Source organism: Somniosus microcephalus, chromosome 2 (assembly GCF_052327205.1).
Source record: "Somniosus microcephalus isolate GS21.2 chromosome 2, FLI_Smic_1.0, whole genome shotgun sequence".
NCBI classification, from domain to species: Eukaryota; Metazoa; Chordata; class Chondrichthyes; order Squaliformes; family Somniosidae; genus Somniosus; species Somniosus microcephalus.
The window spans coordinates 231,066,483-231,078,606 of record NC_140988.1 but is presented as its reverse complement, the minus strand read 5'-3'; the positions used below and the strand labels follow the sequence as shown (position 1 = coordinate 231,078,606).

The window sequence follows — 12,124 nt, the reverse complement described above, 5'->3', positions numbered from 1 at the left end:
GTGAACGGGACTTGGGCCAGTGTAGGTCAGTGAGCACTGGGTATGTGAACGGGACTTGGGCCAGTGTAGTTCAGCGAGCACAGGGTATGTGAATGGGACTTAGGCCAGTGTAGGTCAGCGAGCACAGGGTATGTGAATGGGACTTGGGCCAGTGTAGGGCAGCGAGCACAGGATATGTGAATGGGACTTGGGCCAGTGTAGGTCAGTGAGCACTGGGTATGTGAACGGGATTTGGGCCAGTGTAGGGCAGCGAGCACAGGGTCTGTGAACGGGACTTGGGCCAGTGTAGGTCAGCGAGCACTGGGTATGTGAACGGGACTTGGGCCAGTGTAGGTCAGCGAGCACAGGGTATGTGAATGGGACTTAGGCCAGTGTAGGTCAGCGAGCACAGGGTATGTGAACGGGACTTAGGCCAGTGTAGGTCAGCGAGCACAGGATATGTGAATGGGACTTGGGCCAGTGTAGGTCAGCGAGCACAGGATATGTGAATGGGACTTGGTCCAGTGTAGGTCAGCGAGCACTGGGTATGTGAACGGGACTTGGGCCAGTGTAGGTCAGCGAGCACAGGATATGTGAACGGTACTTGGGCCAGTGTAGGTCAGCGAGCACAGGATATGTGAACGGGACTTGGGCCAGTGTACGTCAGCGAGCACAGGATATGTGAACGAGACTTGGGCCAGTGTAGGTTAGCGAGCACAGGGTCGATGGGTGAACGGAACTCGGGCCAGTGTAGGTCAGTGACCACAGGATATGTGAACGAGACTTGGGCCAGTGTAGGTTAGCGAGCACAGGGTTGATGGGTGAATGGAACTTGGGCCAGTGTAGGTCAGTGACCACAGGATATGTGGACAGGACTTGGGCCAGTGTAGGTCAGTGAAAACTGGGTATGTGAACGGGACTTGGGCCAGTGTAGGTCAGCGAGCACTGGGTATGTGAACGGGACTTGGGCCTGTGTAGGTCAGTGAGCACTGGGTATGTGAACGGGACTTGGGCCAGTGTAGGTCAGTGAGCACTGGGTATGTGAACGGGACTTGGGCCAGTGTAGGGCAGTGAGCACTGGGTATGTGAACTGGACTTGGGCCATTGTAGGTCAGCAAGCACAGGGGCAATGGGTGAACGGGACTTGGGCCAGTGTAGGTCAGCGAGCACAGAGGCGATGGGTGAACAGGACTTGGGCCAGTGTAGGTCAGCGAGCACAGGGGCGATGGTTGAACGGGACTTGGGCCAGTGTAGGTCAGCGAGCACAGGGGCGATGGGTGAACAGGAATTGGGCCAGTGTAGGTCAGCGAGCACAGGGGCGATGGGTGAACAGGAATTGGGCCAGTGTAGGTCAGCGAGCACAGGGGCGATGGGTGAACGGGACTTGGTTGCGTTAGGATTTGGGCAGCAGTGTTTGGCTGATTTAAGTTTACAGAGAATGCAAGGTGGGAGGCCGCCCTCTTTATTTATTTAACTTAATTAGAGATCTTCCTGTTTTTCTCTAAACCATAATCCAAGTAAAATTGATTAGTAAAAATAATCGGGTTATGGACCAGTCTGGAAATTACAGAGGTTCCAAGCAAATAAGTAAGTAATGGATTCTGAATCTCAAGTTTAATGCAGCCACATTGGCTAACCTAATTATAAACCATACTTAATACAAGAAGTTTATTTTCAAAGGGGCCAAATTAGTGTAATGGAGTACATTACCATGCACAGTGTTTTGCTTAGTAGACACTCTGCTGTTCTTCCTTGACCATATCCATTGCAGTCAGTTGGCCTGGAAAACTGTGCAAGAAGCTGACAAGGTATTGAAGGAGGTGATGATGGATAGAGTCAGCAATCTTTTTATGGAGCAGTTTGTTTTGGAGGTGAGTTTAAAACAGAAACATCAAGGCCCCAAAAATCTGCAGGACACTGTCGCGAGCTTGCAGGGTCAGTGAGAGGGCACCTAATTTGCATGGGGCAGATTGTTGTCTGTGCCACTGCGGGTACATCTCTGGTGCTTGTCTACCCCATGTAGCCAGAAAATGTGGCACATGCCCACCATTGCTTTGTGGGTCTAGGTTGCTTGTTTAACTTGGACCCCCTCCTTGGTAGGGCCTGCTTATGCCCATCTAGAAGCTGGTATGCTTTATCCCACTGGACGTACTGGCCTCCACTACTATAGGTCGCAAATGAGCCAGGGAAGCAAAAACTCCTGAAACAAGGAGGCCCTGCCACTGGCTATGTCCCCCTGATGACTTTTGCCTTATAAGGAGCAGGTGGAAAATGTTGGTGCAACTGGGTCCTTTGCCTTGTTCCAGCGGGTCCTGTTGGTCTCCTGCCAGAGTTATGGTGAGAGTCCTGCAAAACCCCCGAGAAAATGCAGTCTACGTCAGATATTACAAACTAATGGCAAAAGCAGAACATAAAAATGTACTTGCTGTTTAAAAAGTGTGTATATTGTGCAGAAAAATATTGCTTCCATTTAAATTTTTTTCAAAAGACTAGATTTTAGAACACAGCATAAATGTAATTTGATTCATCTCTGATCACGGCAATCATTTAAAAATGATTTTATGAAGTTTTCACCTGACTTGATAAGTGATTTCCTTTCATCAACCTATGGGTTCTTTTGAAAAATACATAATAGTCTAGTGGGGAAACGCATCAACTGGTGTGCTAAACAGTATAGATGACATGTCCCAGGTTCAATTCCTGACCTCTATGGAATTGGGCAGAAGTTGGGGTTTGATTGGCCTCTGCATTCTTGGGCTAGGGAAGAGAAAATTCAACATAACTGTACATGTATGCATATCGGGTAAGTATAGGATCAGGTTGTGCTCTGATGTTCTCTACAGTTGCAGAGCTAGCCAGCACTAACTGTTTACACTCAGATATGAAGAATGCCTACATGAGTGAGTTATTGGACTCTAGAGTCCCGTCCATTGTGGAGTTATATCCCAGCTTGAGTTGGTGCTTTCAGGAGAGGAGTGGTGGAAGATTTGGGCAGGTAGGAAGGAAATTTAAAGAAAAAATCTTTGTTGCCCTAAGGAGTGGTAAGATTGTAGTCCCTCATCTCTTTTTCACAGCATGGTAAGTTAGCAACTTGCTACGCCATTTCAGGTGTGGTACTTCTCCAGAGGAAAGGAAAATCTAGTCATTCCGTCTGTATCCTCTTGAGAGCTGGTTCAAGAATAGTATTACCAGTCATTTGGGAACAAATTGCTAATGAGAAAGAGAAATCTTAAAAAACAAGACAAGGGGAACAGGTTTTATGGAAATGCAAACAATCTCATGGGAGACCATTAGTGTGCTTACTATGACTCTGTAAACCATCTGCTCTTATACATTTATTTGTTAAATTAGTAATTTTTAAAAATGCGTATTGATATTTTGCCAAGCCATTCTGCTCTAAATCGACAAATTGAGGGCTTCCCCAATGGATTAGTGAGTAGCTGAACCATAGAAACCAGAAAGGTCCCAAGTTTGTTCCCTGATCTGTGTAGCAAAAAATATAAAAACAGATAGTAAGAGTTTTTATAGTTATATAAAAAGAAAAAGGGTGGCTAAAATAAATGTTGGTCCCTTAGAGGATGAGACCGGGAAATTAATGGTGGGAAATATGGAGATGGCAAAAACACTGAATGAATATTTTATATCAGTCTTTACAGTAGAAGACACTAAGAATATCCCAACACTGGACAAACAGGGGGCTAAAGGGGGGGAGGCGCTAAACACGATCAAAATCACTAAGGAAGTGGTACTCGGTAAAATAATGGGACTCAAGGCGGATAAATCACCTGGACCTGATGGCTTACATCCTAGGGTCTTGACGGAAGTGGCGGTAGGGATTGTGGATGCATTGGTAATAATTTTCCAAAACTCCCTGGACTCGGCAATGGTCCCGGCAGACTGGAAAACTGCTAATGTAACACCCTTATTTAAAAAGGGCAGTAGACAGAAGGCTGGAAACTATAGACCGGTTAGCCTAACATCTGTGGTAGGTAAAATTTTGGAGTCCATTATTAAGGAGACAGTAACAGGACATTTGGATAATCATAATTTAATAGGACAAAGTCAGCATGGTTTTATGAAGGGGAAGTCATGTTTGACAAATTTGCTGGAGTTCTTTGAGGAAGTAACATATAGGGTGGATAAAGGGGAACCAGTGGACGTAGTGTATTTAGACTTCCAAAAGGCATTTGACAAGGTGCCACACAAAAGATTATTGCTTAAGATAAAAAATCACGGGATTGGGGGTAATATTCTGGCATGGATAGAGGATTGGCTATCTAACAGAAGGCAGAGAGTTGGGATAAATGGTTCATTCTCAGACTGGCAATCAGTAACTAGTGGTGTTCCGCAGGGGTCAGTGCTGGGTCCCCAACTCTTTACAATCTATATTAACGATTTGGAGGAGGGGACCGAGTGTAACATTTCAAAGTTTGCAGATGATACTAAGATGGGAGGGAAAGTAGTGAGTGAGGAGGACATAAAAAACCTGCAAGGGGACATAGACAGGCTAAGTAAGTGGACAGAGATTTGGCAGATGGAATACAATACTGGAAAGTGTGAGGTTATGCACTTTGGCAGGAAAAATTGTAGAGCAAGTTATTATCTTAATGGCAAGAAACTGGAAAGTACTGAAGTACAAAGGGATCTGGGGGTCCTGGTGCACAAAACTCAAAAGGTTAGTATGCAGGTGCAGCAAGTGATTAAGAAGGCCAATGGAATGTTGGCTTTCATTGCTAGGGGGATAGAATATAAAAATAGGAAGGTATTGCTTCAGTTGTACAAGGTATTGGTGAGACCGCACCTGGAATACTGCGTACAGTTTTGGTGTCCATACTTAAGAAAGGACATACTTGCTCTCGAGTCAGTACAAAGAAGGTTCACTCGGTTAAGCCCGGGGATGAGGGGATGGACATATGAGGAGAGGTTGAGTAGATTGGGACTCTACTCATTGGAGTTCAGAAGAATGAGAGGCGATCTTATTGAAACATATAAGATTGTGAAGGGGGTGGATCAGGTGGATGCGGGGAGGATGTTCCCGATGATGGGTGAAACTAGAACTAGGGGGCATAGTCTTAGAATAAGGGGCTGCTCTTTCAAAACTGAGGTGAGGAGGAACTACTTCACTCAGAGGGTGGTAGGTCCATGGAATATGCTGCCCCAAAAAGCTGTAGAAGCTACATCATTACATAAATTTAAAACAGAAATAGACAGTTTCCTAGAAGTAAAGGGAATTAAGGGTTACGGGGAGCGAGCAGGAATTTGGACATGAGTCTAGGTTCGGATCGGTCATGGCCCTGTGGGTAGCGGAGCGGGCCCAGGGGCCGTGTAGCCTGATCCTGCTCCTATTTCGTGTGTCTAATTCTGTTAGATTCAGGAGATGGTTCTGTGATAGTGGATTGGCGGTTAGGATCAGATCAGCCATGATCTTATTGAATGGCGGAGCAGGCTCGAGGGGCCGATTGGCCTACTCCTGCTCCTATTTCTTATGTTCTTATGTTCTTATGTAGAGTAGTGTAGCAGGGGTGTTGCAATTGACTTTAGCATGCCTGGGTTAGGAAGAAGAAATTCAACAAGGTCCCTGCTCCTGACTGCTATCCAACAACCCCTGCTGGAAGTGTAACTGTATGGAGGTTGGGTGAGGAAACAATCTCTGCTGCAGTGACGCTCACTGCTCAGGCTCACGGGTGAAGAATTATCTCTTAGGCAAGGTGCCATTGTTTTTTTTTGTTCGTTCATGGGATGTGGGCATCACTGGCAAGACCAGCATTTATTGCCCATCCCTGGTTGCCCTTGTGAAGGTGGTAGTGAGCCACCTTCTTGAACCGCTGCAGTCCGTGTGGTGAAGGTACACCCACAGTGCTGTTAAGGAGGCAGTTCCAGGATTTTGACCCAGCGACGATGAAGGATCGGCAATATACTTCTAAGTCAGGATGGTGTGTGACTTGGAGGGGAACTTGCAGGTGGTGGTGTTCCCATGTGCCTGCTGCCCTTGTCCTGCTAGGTGGTAGAGGTCGCAGGTTTGGGAGGTGCTGCCGAAGAAGCCTTGGCAAGTTGCTGCAGTGCATCAGTGTATCCAGTACCCATGCAACTGGACCCCAGAAAGGAGTCAATGCCTTCTGTACGATGCAGATGAAGGAGGAAAGAAAAAAATTAACAGATTGGAAAAATTGGACATATTTGTTTTGTTTGTTTTAAACTTAAAAAATGTTACAAAAAATTTCTGCTGAACATTTCTCTAGATGGTATTCACAGAATCACAGAAACCCCACAGTGCAGATAGAGGCCATTTCGGCCCATCGAGCCTACACCAACACATATCCCACCCTATCCCCGCGTATTTAATCCCCCTAACACTAAGGGTCAATTTATCATAGCCAATCAACCTAACCCACACATCTTTGGACTGTGGGAGGAAACTGGAGCACCCAGAGGAAACCCACCCAAACACGAGGCCGGATTCGAACCCGGGTCCCTGGCGCTGTGAGGCAACAGTGCTAACCACTATGCCACCGTGCTAATGTTATAAGAGCAATGGTCAAAACTCTTTTTTTATTTCCCTTTATGAGGTTACTTTTGACATTTACTACTTGAACATTTGTATACTTTGAATTTGTTGTTTGGGTGCTGGACTGTATTGATTAGAAGTCAAAAATTTACCGACTGTTTTTGTTGTTTTTCCCTCCTGTTTTCCCTTTTACCTCTCATCTGAGACCACACATTGATTCCAATCAGGAATCATTGAATCAATCAGGAATGCCCCCTCAGCCCCTGACTCAGTAGGATGATACGGAAACTAATTGTAGTGCCCTTGTCAGTCCAGCTGATGTCAGATACTGAACCTGTAATATTTCTAATCTGATGCCTTTGTTACAAATTCAGATCCACCATAGATACTTGCTTGGGTTCAGTGGTTCCAGTTGCCCCTATTTGCGGTCTGAGTATCTTATTTTTATGAGAATTGACTGACATTGCCCATATCTACTTGCATGATAGTGTAACCTAGGGGTGTAACATTAGTGAACTGAACCAGATGTTGGTATATTTTGCACATTTACTTCATCAATCTCTTCGAAGGTGATTGAACAACCTCATGCATCTCTCACGATTTTTATTTCCATTGAAAATTAGAAGAGATGTATAATGGGTGGCTGATTCGATATTGCCCACTTTACACTGTCGCTCAAAGTCAAAATCCCATCTCCTGCAGCCGCCACTCTGTGCATAGCCTGCTGCTTTTAGTATTTACCATGCAGATAGCTTTACAGTGTTGAAGGTTGGTACTTCATTCTAAGATATACCTGGTATTGCTTCTGGCTCACCCTTCTATGCTCCCCATTGAGCCAGAGATGACTTCCAGCTTGATAAAGGTAGAAGATTGAGGGATGTGCTGGGCCATGGCATTATAGATTGTGGTGGTATACAATTGTATTTCTGCTGATGGCCCACAGTGCCTCATGATGTGCCTCATTTTTGGCTGCAACATTACATGATGGAGGGTATCCTCCCTATGGAGACAAGACTTTGGGCTGGAAATTCATTATACCCCAGGAATGGGCAGTATCATTAGAAAAGTTGGAGAATTAGTGCCAGGTGCTAATGCATTAGACTGCACGCAAAATTCGTGCTCACTGCTCAAAAAATAATTGGAGTCCTAACTCAAGTCTTAAAGCCCAAGCTCATTGGCGTTACATTCAAAGGGTGGACCAATATCAGGTGCAAACTAATTGCATGTCATGATAGCCAGAGGTTTTTTCAGTACATAACGTTGAGGTTCATTGATGCTGCAGAATCTCATTCTCAGCATTGCTGGCTTTGCAGCTGCCTCAGTAAGCAGCAGCAGCAGGAAACATAGAAACATAGAAGATAGGAGCAGGAGTAGGCCATTCGGCCCCTCGAGCCTGCTCCGCCATTCAATGAGATCATGGCTGATCATCCAATTTCAGTACACGGTCCCTGCTTTCTCCCCATACCCCTGGATCCCTTTAGCCTTAAGAAATATATCCAACTCCTTCTTGAATATATTTAATGAATTTGCTTCTACTGCCTTCTGTGGTAGAGAATTCCACAGGTTCACCACTCTCTGGGTGAAGAAATTCCTCCTCATTTCTGTCCTAAATGGCTTACCCCTTATCCTTAGACTGTGACCCCTGGTTCTGGATTCCCTGACCATCGGGAACATCCTTCCTGCACCTAGTCTGTCCAGTCCTGTCAGAATTTTATAAGTTTCAATGAGATCCCCTCTCATTCTTCTAAACTCCAGTGAGTACAAGCCCAATCGCCCCAATCTCTCCTCATACGTCATTCCTGCCATCCCAGGTATCAGCCAGGTGAATCTTCGCTGAACTCCTTCCATGGCAAGAACATCCTTCCTCAGATAAGGCAACCAAAACTGCACACAATACTCAAGATGTGGTCTCACCAAGGTCCTGCACAACTGCAACAAGACACCCTTGTTCCTGTACTCAAACCCTCTCGCTACGAAGGCCAACAAACCGTTTGCCTTCTTAACCGCCTGTTGCACCTGCATGCTTACCTTCAGCGACTGGTGCACAAGGACACCCAGGTCTCGTTGCACTTCCCCTTCTCCCAATCTATTGCCATTCAGATAATAATCTGCCTTCCGGTTTTTGCCACCAAAGTGGATAACCTCACATTTATCCACGCTATATTGCATCTGCCATGCTTTTGCCCAATCACCCAACCTGTCCAAATCATCCTGGAGTTTCTCGGCATCCTCCTCACAGCACACACGCCCACCCAGCTTTGTGTCGTCTGCAAATTTGGAGATACTACATCTAGTTCCCTTGTCTAGATCATTAATATATATCGTGAATAGCTGGGATCCAAGGACCGATCCCTGCGGTACTCCACTAGTCACTGCCTGCCACTCGGAAAAAGACCCATTTATTCCAACTCTTAGCTTTCTGTCTGCCAACCAGTTCTCTATCCAAGTCAATACCTTGCCCCCAATCCCATGTGCCTTAACTTTACACGTTAATCTCTTATGCGGAACCTTATCAAAAGCCTTCTAAAAGTCCAAATACACCACATCCACTGGTTCTCCCTTATCTATTTTAACAGTTACATCCTCAAAAATTTCCAGTAGAGTAATCAAGCATGATTTACCTTTTGTAAATCCATGTTGACTTTGTCCGATCCTGTCACTGTTTTCCAAGTGCTCTGCTATTACATCTTTTATAATGGACTCTAGCATTTTCCCCACTACCAATGTCAGGCTTACCGGTCTGTAATTCCCCCTTTTCTCTCTACCATCTTTTTTGAATAATGGGGTAACATTAGCTACCCTCCAATCCATGGGTACTGTTCCAGATTCCATCGAATGTTGGAAGATGATCAGCAATGCATCTACTATTTCAAGAGCCACTTCCTTAAGTACCCTAGGATGTAGATTATCAGGCCCTAGGGATTTATCGGCCTTCAATCCCATCAATTTCCCCAACACCATTTCCCTACAAATACTGATTTCTTTCAGTTCCTCCCTTTCATCAGACCCTATGTTCCCCGTCATCTCCGGGAGGTTATTTGTGTTCTCCTTTGTGAATACAGGACCAAAATATGAATTTAATTGGTCTGCCATTTCTTTGTTCCCCATTATAAATTCCCCTGATTCTGACTGCAAGGGACCTACGCTTGACTTCACCAATCTTTTTCTCTTCACTTATCTATAAAAGCTTTTACAGTCAGTTTTTATGTTCCCTGCAAGCTTACTCTCATACTCTATTTTCCCTTTCTTAATTAATCCCTTTGTTCTCCTTTGTTGAATCCTAAACTGCTCCTAATCCTCAGGTTTACTGCTTTTTTGGCTAATTTATATGTCCTCTCCTTGGATCTTATGCTATCCCTAATTTCCCTTGTTAGCCACGGTTGAGTCACCTTTTTTGTTTTATTTTTATGCCAAACTGGGATGAACAAATTCTGTAGTTCATCCATGCAGTCTTTGAATGTTTGCTATTGCCTATCCACTGTCAACCCTTTGAGTGACATTCCCCAATCAATCCTACCCAACTCGTGCCTCAGACCATCGTAGTTTCCTTTATTTAAATTCAGGACCCTAGTCTCTGAGTCAACGACTTCATTCTCCATCTTAATGAAGAATTCAATCATATTATGATCACTCCGACCCAAGGGGCCTCGTACAACAAGATTGCTAATTAATCCTTTCTCATTACATAATACCCAGTCTAAGATGGCCTGATCTCTGGTTGGTTCCTCGACATATTGGTCCAGGAAACCATCCCATAAACACTCCAGGAATTCCTCCTCCACAGCATTGTTACTAATTTGGTTAGCCCAATCTATATGTAGATTAAAGTCACCCATGATGACTGCTGTGCCCTTATTGCACGCTTCTCTAATTTCCCTTTTAATGCCATCCCCAACCTCCATATTACTGTTTGGAGGTCTATATACCACTCCCACTAACGTTTTCTGCCCCTTGGTATTTCTCAGTTCTACCCATACAGATTCCGTATCATCAGAGCTAATATCCTTCCTTACAATTGTGTTAATCCCTTCTTTAACCAGCAATGCTACCCCACCTCCCTTTCCTTTTTGCCTATCTTTCCTGAATATTGAATACCCCTGGATGTTGAGTTCCCAGCCTTGGCCACCCAAGAGCCATGTTTCCGTAATTCTAATCAAATCATATTCGTTTACCTCTATTTGCGCAGCTAATTCATCCACCTTATTACAAATGCTCCTCGCATTAAGACACAAGGCCTTCAGGCTTGTTTTTTTAATGCTCTTAGACCTATTAGAATTATTATTTACTGTGGCCATGTTTGATTTAAACCGTTGATTTCTCTGACTGCTACTTTTGTTTTTCTCCTTCCTATCTTTTGCTTTTATCCTTGTTTCCCTTTCCTCTGTCTCCCTGCTCAGGTTCCCAACCCCCTGCCATTGTAGTTTAAACCCTCCCCCAGAGCACAAGCAAATACTCCCCCTAGGACATCGGTCCCGGCCCTTCCCAGGAGCAAACCGTCCGGTTTGAACTGGTCCCACCTCCCCCAGAACCGGTTCCAATGTCCCAGGAATTTGAATCCCTCCCCCTCGCACCATTCCTCTAGCCACGTATTCATCTGAAACATCTTTCTATTTCTACTCTGACTAGCACGTGGCACTGGTAGCAATCCTGAGATTACTACCTTTGAGGTCCTATTTTTTTATTTACCTCCTAACTCCCTATATTCAGCTTTTAGGACCTCATCCCATTTTTTACCTATATCGTTGGTACCTATATGCACCACGACAACTGACTGTTCACCCTCCCCTTCCAAGATGTTCTGCAGCCGCTCAGACATCCTTGACCCTTGCACCAGGGAGGTAACACACCATCCTGGAGTCTCGTTTGCGGCCACAGAAATGCCTATCTATTCCCCTTACAATAGAATCCCCTATTACTATAGCTCTACCCCTCTTTTTCCTCCAATCCTGTGCAGCAGAGCCACCCCTGGTGCCAGGAAGTTGGCTGCTGCTGCCTTCCTCTGATAAGGCATCCCCCCCAACAGCACTCAAAGTGGTGTATCTGTTTGAGAGGGGGATGTCCACAGGGGACCCCTGCACTACCTGTCTGTGCCTAGTACTCTGTCTGTTGGTCACCCATTCCCTTTCTGCCTGTCCAGCCTTTGCCTGCGGTGTGACCAACTGATTAAACATGCTATTCACGACATCCTCAGCCTCGCGAATGGTCCAGTATGTATCCAATCGCAGCTCCAGCGCCGCAATGCGGTCTGCCAGTAGCTGCAGCTGGATACACTTCCTGCACACATAGTTGTCAGGGACACAGGAAGTGTCCCTGAGTTCCCACATAGCGCAGGAGGAGCATACCACGGTACCGGGCTGTCCTGCCATGACTTACCCTTTAATTAATTGCAATTAAATTAAATCAAATCAATCCCACCAATTACACTATAGTTAAATGGTATATTTAAGGGCCCTGGTTTACAAAGAGAGCTTAGAAACTATAAACCACAGAGTTAAAGTTTAAAAAGAGAAAAATACTCACCAACCAATCACTTACCTGCTTTCTGGTGACGTCACAGTTTGATTACTTTTCACTTCTCTCTCCCGCTCTCGGAGCTGAGATTGGAGATTGGAAAGCCTATCTGCTGCTCTGCCGCCTTGG

The 12,124-nt window shown here is 45.3% G+C and overlaps 1 protein-coding gene across 1 annotated transcript in view; it reads left to right on the top strand.

The window, feature by feature from the left end:
• LOC147123265 (uncharacterized) overlaps positions 1–12,124 on the top strand; it is a 160,395-nt gene that overhangs the window by 61,962 nt on the left and 86,309 nt on the right. The window contains exon 7 of the mRNA XM_085969947.1: positions 1,751–1,850. Coding sequence (XP_085826073.1) covers positions 1,751–1,850 — 100 coding nt within the window. The remainder of the gene's footprint in view (positions 1–1,750; positions 1,851–12,124) is intronic.